At 35.2% G+C, this 15,192-nt stretch overlaps 1 protein-coding gene and 1 non-coding gene across 4 annotated transcripts in view; both read left to right on the top strand.

The window, feature by feature from the left end:
* Window positions 1-15,192, top strand: part of Rab3gap2 (RAB3 GTPase activating non-catalytic protein subunit 2) — a 95,482-nt gene that overhangs the window by 39,678 nt on the left and 40,612 nt on the right. For 2 of the 3 annotated variants that reach the window (XM_047520651.1, XM_047520652.1), the window contains exons 7-12: window positions 213-314; window positions 4,262-4,361; window positions 6,812-6,910; window positions 13,112-13,260; window positions 14,073-14,152; window positions 14,270-14,359. In XM_047520651.1, coding sequence (XP_047376607.1) covers window positions 213-314; window positions 4,262-4,361; window positions 6,812-6,910; window positions 13,112-13,260; window positions 14,073-14,152; window positions 14,270-14,359 — 620 coding nt within the window. Of the gene's footprint in view, window positions 1-212; window positions 315-2,230; window positions 3,052-4,261; window positions 4,362-6,811; window positions 6,911-13,111; window positions 13,261-14,072; window positions 14,153-14,269; window positions 14,360-15,192 lie in introns of those variants that run through there. The other variant, XM_047520653.1, reaches the window with a different exon arrangement.
* Window positions 9,744-9,875, top strand: LOC124962488 (small nucleolar RNA SNORA36 family). Its single transcript, XR_007104503.1, has one exon. It is a non-coding gene; the product is annotated as a small nucleolar RNA SNORA36 family (small nucleolar RNA).

The raw sequence follows: 15,192 nt of genomic DNA on the forward strand, positions 1-15,192 counted from the left end.
TGCTTAGAAATATATAATTGATGCTTTATGGGGATGAGGCAAGGGTAGGAAATAGGGGCTTCCTATGAATGATATACAGAAGAAAAGCCATAGTCTTCTAGACAGAGTACCTGAAATCCATGGAAAACTGGGGAAACGGTACTCTCTGCCTGGCCATACCTTTTCAGGTATATTGGTGAGAAAACAGCACCCTTCTCTGTGCTTCCTCCTAGAATGGTGTACTTTTGCTTGCACAGCTGTTGAATGAAGATCCAGTGCTTCAGCTTAAATGCAGAACTTATGAAATCCCCCGACATCCTGGCGTGACTGAGCAGGTAATAGAAAAGATGATGTTCAAAGTGACATACTCTGAGGCAGTTTCTCCCCACCTTTTTTCATGGAAATTTAAAGATGTGTTGTCTTGTGATATAGTTAGCTTTGCTTTCATAGTCTAGAGAGAAAAATCTATTTGTAGCTGTGTACACAGAATTCTAATCTTGCTGTTTTTTTTTTTTTAAGGAAATATTACGTTTCACTTTATAGTAAAGTAAAATATTTTACTTAGAATCCAAGACAAGTTTCTCATTTTTAGAATTTAATAATGACTTAAGGCAAAAATGAGTTATATGACCTATGTCTTTTTTATTTTGATTTAGGTGTCAAAAATTACCCATAGTAAAAGAAAAGTTCAGGTCTTAGTAGTACTACTGCTTTGTAGTTAAGTACCTTTTTAGCAAGGGTTGTTAAGTTTTTGTTTATAGTGGAAAATTTTTTCTATTTATCGGAAGTTTTGCCTGAGAAAACAATACTATTCAGTGTGCGACTTGCACTTCTTCCTAGATCCCTTGTAAGATCTTGGTTGTCTCACAGTCAAAACTGTAGAACCACTTACGCCAATGTACTTCTATTTGGTTTGCAGTATAAGTACTCAAAAGTATGTAGCATGCCTTCCTTTTTTGTACTACTTGGCTTCCAAAAGATTTCAAATGAACAAATTGTATGTACGCAAATTACATGCTAGAAAGATGGGAGCTATAGAAGAGACTTCATCTTTTAAGACAGTCTAGATTAATATGTATTAATACCTATGAATGGATTAGTAATATAAAGATACACCTAATTAATTGCTGATTTATATGGACAGAATAAATTCTGTACAAGTCTTGATGTGGGCAGGGCCTAGTTAGGACTAGGACAATAAGAGAAAATGTCTCTGAGGAGGTGAGATTTGAATTAAGCTTTGAAAATTGGCATAGAATTTAATTTGGTAATGGAAATAGCGGCGGCTAGGGCAGTATGTCAGGTAATCAAGAGAAAAATGAAGGAAAATTCAAATGTAAAGCCATGTACACCACAATAAAGAAATCATGATAGGAAATAATGAGAAACTACCTCTGGACCAAAGAGCATGGCTAAATTTTGCATAAATTTGAAAGCTAAGTAAAAATCAGAATTGACCCAGTTGAGAGAAGCCCCTAAAGATTTATGAAAAGGAAATGATGTAATTAAAAGACTATCAAAGGACACTTTCTTCAGGATGATTTGGAATTGTGAGACACTGGAATTGGGAAGGCTAGGTTATCTGATTTTTTTCTTTTTTAGGTTATCTATAATAGATAAGGATCCATACAAAAATCATTTTAAAGGAACAAGGGACAAGACTTGGTTGTTATCTAGAAGTGGAGAGTATTAAAAGAGAAATGAGTCAAACAGAGCTCTAAGATCATGATTCTGAGGAATGCCATTGACAAGAGAAGACGTTTTCTGACATAAAGATCGTTAACTGTGATCTAGAGCATGTTAAATTTGAGGCAATGATTGGAAACAAAATGAAGACACCAGTATCATGTAATGATGCAAAGCTAGTATGTAGGCACAGAGACTCAATTGGATGTGATGGCTGAAGTCATGGATTATTTGTTCTTTCAAGTAAAGGATATAGGAAAATAAAAGTATAGTCTGAAGACTTAAGTCTAGTAACATTTATCATAAGGAGATAGAAATGAAACTATTGGGGCTGGAGTTGTAGTGGTAGCATACTCACCTAGCATGCATGAGTCCCTGGGTTCAGTCCTTAGCACCACATAAAAATAAAGGTATTGTGCCCACCTACAACTAAAAATATATATATATTAAAAAATATATTTAAAAAAAAGAAATGAAACTATTGACAGCAACAAAAAAGGGCATTTGGAAATCTGAGATAATGATTTATAAAGGTACCTTTTAAGAACTGTTTTCCCTTTTTCTACAAAGTCACTATATAGTGAAGGTCCTTTAAATGCTCTAAATTTGGCTATGATATTCATTTTTGCAGCTGATGAAAAAATGTAACATTTAAATGCTTGTTATTAACTATACAAACCAAGAAAATCATCTTTTAGCTGAAAAATAATTTTTTTGAACATGGAGAAGGAAGTCTTTGTTGTCACTCTGTATGGTACATAAGCGTCTCTGAATCTGACACATCAATTTCTATGTGTATATCAAAAGCTTGCTATTTGCTTCCTCATAGTATACTTCCATATCTATCAGAGATCATAGGAGCAGATTTCTAACTCAGTTCTGGGGGCAAGAAATGCAGTGGAAGGGCAATAGTGAGTCATCGTAGGGGAAGATTCCAAGAGAGGTCAGCTTCTGGAATAGCATTATGCTGCTAATGTGAAAAGAAAAAGACGAAAGAATGTTTATTTCAGTGATGTTTATAGTAATGAAAATGCATTAATTCAACCACAAATGTTTGCCTGTTGCTTATTATGTGCCCAATCTAGTTGAACTCAGTGAGGATTCTTTGGTGAGTCACACACACAGCCTTGTTCTTTTCATGGCATTTAACGTATGGGGATGGTGGAGGGAATACCACAGTAAACAAGTAGAAATATCAAGGTGACTCCAGTCTCTGATAGGTGCTATGAAAGAAGTCATCATGTTGATGAGATAGTAATGTGACAAGAGAATGGGAATGCTGCTTGAGAAAGAGGCTTGGGAGCAGCCTTGAGCTTCTAAGCTGAGACCTGAATGATTAGAAGAACTAGGCAGGCAAAGAGCTGGGAGAAGAAGATGCAACCACAGGTACAGGACTGAGGTGATAATGACCTTCCTATTCAAGGAGCAAAGGCAGAGATGTGAACTAGCGTTAGAGGCATGTGCCAGAAGATATTATAGGCTTGGGTAAAGTGCAGAAGGAAGCCTTTGGAGAGTTTTCATTAGGAGAGTAGTTTGATCTGCTATGTCTTATGAAGATGATACTGACTGTGTGGCATGTGAATTGCAGAGAGTAAGAGTAGAAATAGGATGCCAAACTGAATGTCCATTCATAAGGAAGGATTGGTTAAGTAAATTTGGGTACATATCTAGGTGTAATGGCATGCACCTGTAGTTCCAGCTACTTAGGAGGCTGAGGCAGGAGGATTGCTTGAGCTTAGGAGTTTGAGGCCAGTATACTCACCATAGTGACAACCCATCTCAAAAAAAAAAAAAAAAAAATGCATAAAATGGAAAACTGTAGAGCCTTGGAAAAAAGTGATTACATGATTTGTTTACTTATTAAAAGGGAAAAATAGGATTGACATAGTTAAATATCTGTTACAGAAGACCATGTGGTAGCCGGGAATGGTGGCACACTCCTGTAATCCCAGTAACTGAGGAGGCTGAGGCAGAAAGATCACAATTTCAAAGCTAGCCTCGGCAACTTAGCGAGGTGATAAGCAACTCAGTAAAACCTTGTCTCTAAATAAAATATAAAAAAGGACTGGGAATGTGTCTCAGTGGTTAAGCAATCCTGGGTTCAATCCCTGGTACCAAAAAAATGGTGGGAGGCTGAGATGTGTCTCAGTGGTTAAGTGCCACTGGGTTTAATCCCAAGTACAAAAAAATAAAAATAAAGATTGTGCAGTATAGTTTCATGCAAATGCGTGTGAATATATTTGAGAATGTACATTAGGACATGTTTGGGATATTAGGTGGGTTTTCTTCTTTCTGTATTGCCCGTATCTATATAGTGATTATATTTAATTTTTATAAAATTGATAACAGTTTTTGTTACTCTTAGCATCTATCCTGAGACCATGTTCCACAACATACAAAAGCTCATGTTTGAGAGAAATTTTAAGTCTTAGAAATTAATTTTCCATTTATTTTTACTCTTCCTGTACCTTATATTGCTTTGTGTGTTGGGTAGTTGACTGATTAGTCAAAGTGATTACAAAGGTTTTAACTAGACATGTTTATTTTCCCTATCTCTTTCAGAAAAGTTACTATTTTCTTTTTATTTCTAAAATAGAATGAAGAGTTGAGTATCTTATATCCAGCTGCCATTGTAACTATTGATGGATTTAGCCTTTTTCAGTCTCTTCGTGCTTGTCGAAACCAGGTAGCAAAAGGTAATTTTTTATAAGAAATATTTAACTAATGTGATTTTGTTTTATTTAATGTGAGTTACCTACAGAATTAGCATGTCTTCTAAATTAAAAAAAAGTTCAGTTCTTGATTTAAGGAAAAACCTGCTTCTGTAGTTATGGGAGTGCATTGATGGGTAGAGAGCTTAGGAAGATGAAGTCAAGGTGAACAGTGATCTTTGGAGGTTGCCAGTGGTGTGGGGCCAGCATAGGAACAGTAGGCTTTCTTCACTGACCTCGCAACATATCTTAGGAGAGATTTGCCTTGTATTACAATCAGCATTGGTTGAGGAGTTTGGTTGCATCTGGCAAATTTCTCACTAGGTCAGCAACTTTAGGGATAAAACACTATAATCCTATGATTCTACATTATTTCCTTCCTTTCTGAGGATGTAGTATGTGCAGGAGACCCTTTCCCCACAGAAGGCAGGGCCCAGCAGAGTCAGCATCAGCCTCTTTTTGCTAACTTGAAACACAAATGGAAAAAAGCAAGGGACCTAAAAATATATATATATATATATATATATATATATATATATATATATATATATATATATGTAGGGAATGAAAACTGCACAAATAATCAAGAACTCTTACTTTTTCTCGCTATAGTTTACATTATAGTGCTATATTAACTTAGGAAGAGGATCTTGTATCTCATTATTATACCATTGATTGTAAGGTGCACTGTTACTTTACCTCCAGGAAGAAAAATGCTGCTAGTGAAAGATATATCTCTCAATTTTAGGGATGTTAAAATAAAAGGAAGAAAAGTCTTAAATTCAGTGAAAATACCACTAGTAGAGCCTGCTTAACCTTTCTTAGAGATTGAATAGAAGAGCTTTAGTGGCTCTTATTGTAACTCCTAAATAATTTAAATAACTCCCTAAAAACAGTTTCATTAGAATATGTTTGCTACTTCATAAAAATCGTTTCTAAATCCAGACTGAAAGAGGCAAAATAATTTCTTGTAGGGAAAAAATGTACTATCTTATATTGCAATAGAAAATTTTTCTCTCTTTTAGCAGGTTGTGATTGGTAAATTTCTGAAGTATTGGTTTTGTGATTCTTTTTAATAATTCGTACGTTTTTATTGAGTCAGAATATTTTTAAATTTTTATACCTATTTTCATAACCTCTAGCGTTTTAAAATTTAATCCACCATAATCTTCATTATTTTGAGAGCATTTAAAATGTCATCATTAGTATGTATGGTCAAAGAGTCTGGCAATTTTCTGTAGGTAAGAATTCTATTAATTAAAAAAAAAATCTATTAATAAACTGGAAGCTGGGCATGATGGTACATGTTGTAATCCCAGCTCTGTGGGAGTCTGAGATAGAAGGATTACAAGTTCAAGGCTGGTCTGAACAACTTAATGAGACCCTGTCTCAGAAAACTTAAAAAAGGGGCTGAGCATGTAGCAGAGCAGTTGCTTAGCATGCACAAGGCCCTGGGTTCATTACCCAATACTGCCTAAAAAATGAAATAAACTAGAAATAGACAGTTATGTTATAATTGGTATTATTAGCCATTGAATTTTTTACCATTTTTGAATTTTTGTTAATTGTACATAAGATCATAAAGTTATTTCACTTTCTAGAAAGTAAGGAATTGAGCCATTTAGTGCCCTATTATTGTACATTGCTCTAGAAAGAATTCTGATTATTTAGTCACAAATTGTTGTGGCATTTATTTCAGGATTTAGGAAAATTACCTTTTGTTACCCTTGCTATCAAATCTGCAGTGTTCAGAGGATTATATTTTCCTTTTGTTGAAGTGTGCTTTTCCTCACTTTCCAGAATAAACAGCCAGAATTCAGCAGCATTCTAATCTGTAATATTTACTGTGACTTTGTGCATGAACTTATGGCTTAGTTTGTTAATTGTTGCTATCCCCTTCATTACTCATTAGGTAGAAGGATTGAGGTTAAAGATTGGCATTTCGTTATTTTTTTTGGCAATGCTTTTGCTGTTAACATATCTGTCAAGTCTGGTCTTATTTACCCAGACAGAAACCATGCTATATGTGAGCTCTGCCAAGTATATCAGGTTTTTAGTTTTTAAATGAATAGAACACAACATGCTATTCCCAAATTTCCTCCTCTTTCTCAAATGAAAATAATTGCTTACTTGGCATGAAGTGCAGCATGAATTCACCTTGATTTTCAGTAGTCTTCTAGGATTTTTGATCATCTTCTCTATTTACTTGGATATTCCAAAATCATCTATGACAGCCAACTTAGTCTTTCAAGTGTTTGCATTTTTATATGTGATGTTGTGGTGAGAATAAATCTCACTTTATGCCATTTCATTACTTTGTTTCATTATTAGTGTAAATTTTAGAATAACAAATTATTGTATATTTAATGATTTTTGTTAAAACTTCATTTTATCCATTATAATTGTTCAAATTGTCTAATTTTTATTTCTGACAGCTGCAGCATCAGGCAATGAGAACATACAACCACCACCATTAGCTTATAAGAAGTGGGGTCTACAAGACATTGATACTATTATTGATCATGCTAGTATTGGTAAGCATTACTAGTTCCAATTATTTTGGAATTTACTTGTTATACTTTTTGATTAAAGTACTTCATTTCTTAGAAATGGATGTTTATACTTCTTGAAAAAATGCATGCCTTTAAGGGGACATTTGAAAGTTAGTTTAGATTCCAATTATAGTCTTTAAGAAACAGTAGCAGTTTTTAAAAAGATGTAATTATGCCCTTAGTGGCAGTCTTAAGTCATTCACTATTTGACATGATTTTTCAATAGTTTTGAGCCATATAATGACCATATAAATCAGTTTTTTAAAAATGTAACCCTTAAACAACCATGTAAAATGTGAATAATAGCCCAAAAGAAAGTACAAAGAAATTACGAGTGGTGTTTTAGTGAACTTTTTCACTGCTGTGACTAAAGGACACAACCAGCACAATTGTAGAGGAGGAAAAGTTAATTTAGGGGCTCATGGTTTCAGAGTTCTCAATTCATACACAGCAGACTCCATTCTTTGGGGCTTAAGGTGAGGCTGAACATCATGGAGGCAAAGTGTGGCAGAGGGAAGCAGCTAACATAACGATCGGGAAGCAGCTAACATAACGATCAGGAAGCAGAAAGAGACTCCAATTGCCAAAACCACACCTCCAATGCCCACCTCATCCAGCCTCACTCCCCTGCTTCCAGTTACCACTCAGTTACTATCTCCTCAGGGGATTAATTCACTAATTGGGTAAGGCCTCACAACCCAATCATTTCCTCACTGAACTGAACCCTCTCTCATTGTCTCACATGTGAGCTTTTGGGGGACACCTCACATCCAAGCCATAACAAGTGATATCATATTGAAATCATGGATAATTTCCATGTTGAAGTGTTAACGTGATTTTTGTTAGAAAAGTTATTTTGACCAGTGATGTGCATCTGCATGCGTCACACATATAGGGTAGTGGTGAATAATTATGTGACCTCGGACAGGTTACTGAGGATATTTAAGCTTCAGTTTGCCCATTTGTAAAAAGGTGGTGATAATGGGATGTACTTCATGGAGTTTCATGCAGACTCAATGAGGTAATGCATTGAAAACACCAAGTTCTAATACCTGGCACTGAGTAAAAGTTAATCCAGGTTATGAAAGTGATGGTCATTTTGGAAATGGTCATGATGACCTGCTGGATGTTGTTGTATCTTTGCTTATCTATTTTTATTGTTTATTCTGTTCACAGAACATTGTTCAAATGCTAATCTTGACAGTTAAAGACCACTATCATTTTAGCCCTTAAATTAGAAAAATATAGGTAAAAGCAGATTTCTTCTTGCAACCAGTATTTGAGGGCTTATTGTGTTAGGAGTCAAGAATATGGATATGAAAAGACAGAGTCTTTGCTGTCTGGAAGCATGAACTTAGTTGGAAGAAACATATGAGAATAGCTGCTATATTACAACACAATGTTTACTATAATAGACAAGAGGACCAACTATAGTGGGAGCAGAGGACAAAACCACTAGTATTGTGGGAATCAGGGAAGAGGACTTGACTTTAATCTGAGATTGAAAGAATGAGTAGAACTCAACCAAGAAAGCAAGCCCCAAGGAGGCATTTTAGCCAAATGCACATAGGTGGAGGGGATCAGAGTGCATAGTGTGCTGGGGAAACAATGAGAGCCTAGGAAACTAGCCAGAGGTAAGCCAGATATGTATAGAGGAGTCAGATTTTGAAGGGCATAATATACTATGCAGAGGAATATGTAGATTTTTTTATTTAGAGCTTTTTCCTAGCCACATTGAGAGCTATCAAAGAATTCTGAGCAAAAGAATATCATCATCACATTTGCCCATTAGAGAAATCACTTTGGTGGCAGTTTAGAGGCCGGAATAGAGGGATCAGACTAGTTAAGAAATTGAAAAGTAATGATTTCAGAATTAAGACAGTAAAAATGGGGGTGAAGAAAAAGGAAGTGCTATTTAAAAAAATATATATTTTTCTTTCCATATCATATGTGCTTGTTGAAATTTCATACATAAAAAGAAAAAAAACTCCTTAAATCCTACTATCTAGAGATACTTAACATTGGCATTTTGATAATCATCCTTATAGATTTTCTTGTGTGTGCATATGTGTTTGTGTGTAAATATATGTATAATATGCATGTGGTCATGTGTGGAGATATGTTTTCATAAATAGGATTACATCATGCCAACCATATTATAAACCTTTTCTGATTAATGCATCATGAAAGATCTTTCATATCAGTTTTACTAAGTATACATCTTATCAGCTAGAATCCTAATAGAAAACAAATGACACACTTGAAATAATATAATTGAAAGTAAGTTTATTTACAGAGAAAGGAGGACTAGAGAGATGTGTTATAGAACCACAAGGGATAGTTCAGTGTCAGAGGGCATTTTAGCAGCCAAGCTGTTAACCACTAGTATGCCTAAAGGGAAAAGAGCAGGAAGCAGTTTCAGAACATGGAGATAGTGTTGGAAATCAGCACCTGGAAAGCAGGATGATTTTTGCTCAAGAATCACAGTCAGTTTTCAGGGAGGGAGCCAGGGAAGTGGATTTCCTGATTTCATTCTCCTTTCTCTCTTTAATCTCCTAATGGGGCTTCCCATTGTCTGAACTAAATTGCAAGGCAGTGTTATTTATACAAACTAGCCCCTAGGGAAGGAAGAGAGAGAGGGGAAAAAGGAAGGAGGTTGAATCTAGAGAGGCTGACAAAAGGTATCTGACATACAAGTCCTCTTGTTCTACTTGCTGCACAGTTCTTGAATGGAATACTCTGTAATAAATACCTTATGGGTAAACATTTCAGTGTGTCTTTACCCTTTGCTAACATAAAAATTCTAATATAAAAATTCCAAAGTGTTGAGTTCAGTTCAGGGTATTTTTCCCTGTTCTGTTAATTAAGCTTTGGAACATTGAAACTGGCTAGGGGAAATGATTGGATAGAAAATGTTATTCTATTCATTTATCCCCAGCCTACAAATGGAAGAACAAAAGATGCAGTAAATTTTATGTATGTCTTTATGTAAAGGTCTAATTAAGTTGTTCAAGAAATAAATACTGGTTATTTCCGAGGGACTAACATGGGTAGTAGAAACAAAAGATGGACTGGCACCAGCCCTGATGAAGCTTAAAATCTGGTGATGGTGAGATAAACCATAAACAGTTAAACTAAATGAGTACAGTGTCATCACATGATAGTAAGCATCATGAAGAAAATAAGCAAGTTATGATAGTAAAGAAGGAGTCCTTTAGGTAGACTGGCGAGGAAAGGCCTCTCCAGGAAAGACAGGCAGCCTGAGACTTGAAGGGTGAGAAGGAGTCAGCTGTGGGAAGAGGAGGAAGCTGGAATACAGGCCCCAGGCCTTTGAAGATCTCATAGTATTGAAGAAACAGAAGGGAGGTCAGTGGAACTTGACTACTAAGAGTGAGGGGAAACAAGAGAAGTTTAGGCTAGAGATGTCAGATCTCATAGAGATAAGGAGGTCAGATTTTATCCTAAATGCAATGGGTAACACCGATGAACTCTAAGTAGGTGTTTATATTTTAAAATATCCCTTTGGGTGCTATTTAGCGAGCAGACCAGAGAAGAAAACAGGGAGGCCAGTTAGGAGTATTGCAGTAATTCAGTCAAGAGAACATGAACCTTTAGGGTGGAGGCAGAAGAAGCGAGAGAGGTAGAGAGATAAGGAATATATTTTCATTTGTTAAGATATAAGTTTGAGAAATAAGAGAAAGGGAAAAAATAAGAGAAAGGGAAAAAATCAAATCCTTAAGTTGCTTAAGTTTGAGCAATTTAAGGATTGCTCAGACAATGGGTGGATGATGAGACTCTTCAGTGAAATGAGAAAAAGGAGGAGGAAGAGACTTACGTTGGACCAGTCAGGTTATTTTCTTTTACAGGTTGATTTCTCACACTATACATTCAATACAGGTATCAAGTAGACAAACAGGATGAGAGTCTGAAGTTCAAGGAGGAAGTTGGGATTGTAGATATAAATGGGGAGTGGGATTGGTTAGCTGTGGAATGCTTCATAGAATTCAAGAAAGAAGGTCCATGGAATTGATAACAGATCTATTTATTAACTCAATAGGAGCAGTTGAAGTGAATGTTAAGGATGAAAACCAGGTTAGGTTAGGTTTAGATTTAAGAATAAATATTTCCATTCCCTTTTTTCAAAAATTACAAACAAGGAGAACAAGAAATAAAATCATAGCGTCTCCATTTTTATCTCCAATCCTTATCTCTTCCTTGAATTTTATAGTCATTTTTCCAACTCTTTCCTGAACACTTCCACTTATTCAGACTTAACATCCAAAATTGAATTTCTAATTTTTTCCCATCCAACTGGCTTCTCCTTTTTTCTTCCTTTTATTCCATATCATCTCTCTTCTGGTTGCTTCTTACAGTGGCATTTAAGGCCTGACCTTATCTGGCTCATGGTTCCTCTGACCCTATCTCCTCCAGCACCCCTTCTCTCACTGTGTTCCAACATGTTGACCTTGTTCCTTAGATATACCAGGTGTCTTCTCACTTCAGAGAAGTCATACTTACTGCTCCCTCTGTCTGGAAAACTTGATGCAGCTAGTCATTGGGCTCTTTTCATTTCATTCATGTTTTTGTTAATATATCACTTTGTCAAAGAGATTCCTTATAACAACTATAATAGACCTAGAAAATGTATTTCTTTAATACATTTGGTATATATTGTCAAATTGTCTGCTGGATATCCTATATAGCTATTTATATCCCCCATCTGTAGTACATGGAAATATGAACAGAAACTCTTTTAAACTTTAAATTTCAATTTATATACCATCATTTCACCCTTTGATCTTGTTCTGGTAGAGTCAGGAAAAAGGTATTCAAATTTTATCAGATAGTACAAATCTTCATATGTTAAATCTTGAATTCATTTGTGAATATGAGACTCTGACCTTTTAGAATAGTCCAGTGTTTATAAGGATTTATTCGATCCTCAAATCCCTAGATTCAATGAATGGGTTTGCTTATGAACTCACTAAAAGAATTTCCCTTCCCAGGACTCCTCTTTTCAGAAACAGTGTACCTTTTGACAGAGGGCAATTTAGAAGTAGTGCCTATATATGAAAATCAGTATATAGGACAATAGAAAATGAGACAATAACTCTTTTTGCATCCTATGATACATTTGAATACAGTTCCTCTCAACAGTCTATCTCCTTGTACTATGTGAGTGCCCAAGTTTGAGACATTGCATGAGTCTGCATATTTTGGAATCTAGCAGCAGAAGGGTACTTCCCATATGCCTAAGCTCACAATTTCCCCGTTTCTCTCTCTGCCACCCAGGTGAATTTAAATGATACAGGTTTTTCCTCTACTATACACAGGCATGTGAATGTCAGCATTCATGCTATCTACTTTTGCTCTTAAAGCCTTGGGGAAATGAAAAATAGCTCTTCATTATAACAGGATTCACAGACTGCAAAGTAGATGTTTAACTGTGTTTGCACAGGTACTCTCGGCATTTTTGATGGTAGTGTAAGTTATCAACACCTCTATGGAACACAGTGTGACAGTACTTAGTAAAATTTTTAAAATGCAGATCCCCTTTGACCTTGTATTTTTGTTTATAGGAATTTACTATACAGATAACTTTAATAGATGTACAAAGACGTGTTAAGGAGATATATTGCAGCTTGCTTTATAGTACCAAAAGATGGGTAACAACCTAAATGTTTATTTATAGGTAGGATGAATTACAGTATGTTCATAGAAGGGAATACTAAGAGTAAGTAGAATGAATGTATCTCCTTGAAATTTTATTAAATAAAAAATAAGGCACACATCAGTTTATTTGGTATGCAGTCATTTATATAGATGCAGTACTTCTGGAAGGTGGCATAAGAAACTGTTATCAGTTGTTGCCTCTAAGAAATGAATTGGTACCTGGGGATATAAGATGGATTGTATGTTTTTTAGACCTTTTGAGTTTGTATCTGTTCAGAATGTTAATATTTAAATTGTACTTTTGTAATATTTTATAGGCTGGAGAAATTATGGATGACAATTTTAATATTTGAGTATTTTCTGATTTTATAGTTTTAAAAATGACTTTGTCTATTAAATAAAATCAAACATTCAACATCTTAAAATAAAATTGTAGTGACCTAAAATGATAGTGTCTTTTCAGGGCGTTCAAATCATGTGTTTTTATTTTTTTTGTTTTTGTATCATTAGGTATTATGACTCTGTCTCCTTTTGATCAAATGAAGACTGCCTCCAATATAGGTGGATTTAATGCAACAATTAAAAACAGTCCACCTGCCATGTCTCAGTATATTACTGTAGGGTCCAATCCATTTACTGGCTTCTTCTATGCTTTAGAGGTATGAGTTTTATTACTAATCATGAGTAAGGCCACTCTTAATTTTTTAACTTGTTTAAAAAGTGGATATGTTAACATAGCTTTAGAAAGATTAAGCAGTTTACATTTCTAAGTTTTAGTTGAAGCTAAAATTAATCAGAACTACATTTCTTCTAAATTCTTTAACTGAAAAGGTAAAAAAGAACAAATCAAAGTAAAGCAAACTTCTTTGTTTCTGAAGCCCTGAGTTCTTTGACAGCTGAGTTTTCTTTAAATATTGGTGCAGTAGTCAGAAGCTCAGTTGTTAATTATGTCAACCCATCAGGGATTTGAATAAATGAGGAATTATAAAAACAGCTCCTGATAGAAGTGGCAAAAATTGCTTCTAAATTAGGGAAAAGTTAGGTGTTAAATTTGGCAGCTCTTATTTCTCACTTAAAAAGCAGCCCTCTCAAAATTGTCCAAACTTTCTTTTTACTTTATACAAACTTATACTTATTTAAAAAGGAAAGAAATGGAAAACAAGAGGGCAAGAGCCAGTTGTGTGTAGATGGAAAATCCATAGCCCAGCTAGAATAATGTCATCTTAAAGACCTAATTTAACATTTATTTTAATTAAGTTACAATTCAATGAGAGAAATCCTAAGGGTAAAATACACTACTCATGATTTTATTTTGCTGCTAAAATGAAGTTTTTACTGTTTGAAAGAAATTGAGATACTAGTTCAGGAATTAGAGTTTTTCAAAGCATTTTAAAGTAAGTCTTATTTAGAAGGTGAGTTTTGTTTCTTTGTAAGCTGCTGAGTTTTCTCATTTAAATATTCTCTCTTTCAGGGAAGCACACAACCATTATTATCCCATGTTGCCCTAGCAGTTGCAAGTAAACTCACTTCTGCTTTATTTAATGCTGCCAGGTAACTAAATAACAATCGTCTAGTTTATGTCTAGCTTTGTTTTAACTTATATTTTGATAGTCTACACTTTAAAATTCTTGAAACTCTGGTTTTATTCTAAATTTCCTTTCTTTTCAGTGGTTGGCTTGGTTGGAAAAGTAAGCATGAAGAAGAAGCTGTCCAAAAGCAAAAGCCAAAGGTGGAACCAGCTACCCCATTAGCTGTAAGGCAAGTCTGCCATGCCTGTCACTTTTGGTACTTTTAGAAATCACTGTTATGGCTGAGTGTGGTGGCTTGTACCTGTAATCCTAGCAACTTGAGAGGATAAGGCAGGAGGAATACCATGTTCAAAACCAGCTGTGGCAACTTAGCAAGGCCTTGTCTCGAAATAAAAAATAAAAAGGAGTGGGGATGTGGCTGAGTGGTTAAGCACCCTGGGTTCAATCCCTGGTACAAAAAAAAAAAAAAGAAGAAGAAAAGAAGAAATGACTGTTAAACTTACTTATGGTCTTTCAGTATGCTGAGTTGATTTGGTGATTTCATGAGTCTTTGGAGCTTCTGAAAATCATTAGGATGGGTCCCTACCACACACACAATAAAATGTACACTCCTTAAGAAGGGTGATACTTGCCTATTTTGTTCACAGCTATCTCCTCATACTGAGGTGCTCAGAATGTATTTTCTGAGTGTGCTTTTTAACAGACATCTACAAACTTAGTTTAAATTGCTGGAAAAAAATAAGTTTAGTGATAGCTATTTAGTTCCTTTAAAACGTTTAGATAGTACATCACAAAGCTGTATAAACTTAAAAAGTAGTGTTTTTTTTTTATTGTTTGTTTGTTTGTTTTTTAATAAAAGCAGGAGTTCTGAGTATTTAAGCACTGTTCAAAGTAGTGGGTTGTGGCTGAGTGTGGTAGTACACACTGTAATCCCAGCAGCTCAGGAGGCTGAGGCAGGAGGATCTCAAGTTCAAAGCCAGCCTCAGCAACAGTGAGGTGCTAAGCAACTTGGTGAGACCCTGTCTCTAAATAAAATATAAAATAGAGCTGATGTGGCTCAGT

This window comes from Sciurus carolinensis, chromosome 12, assembly GCF_902686445.1.
Source record: "Sciurus carolinensis chromosome 12, mSciCar1.2, whole genome shotgun sequence".
Taxonomy (NCBI): Eukaryota; Metazoa; Chordata; class Mammalia; order Rodentia; family Sciuridae; genus Sciurus; species Sciurus carolinensis.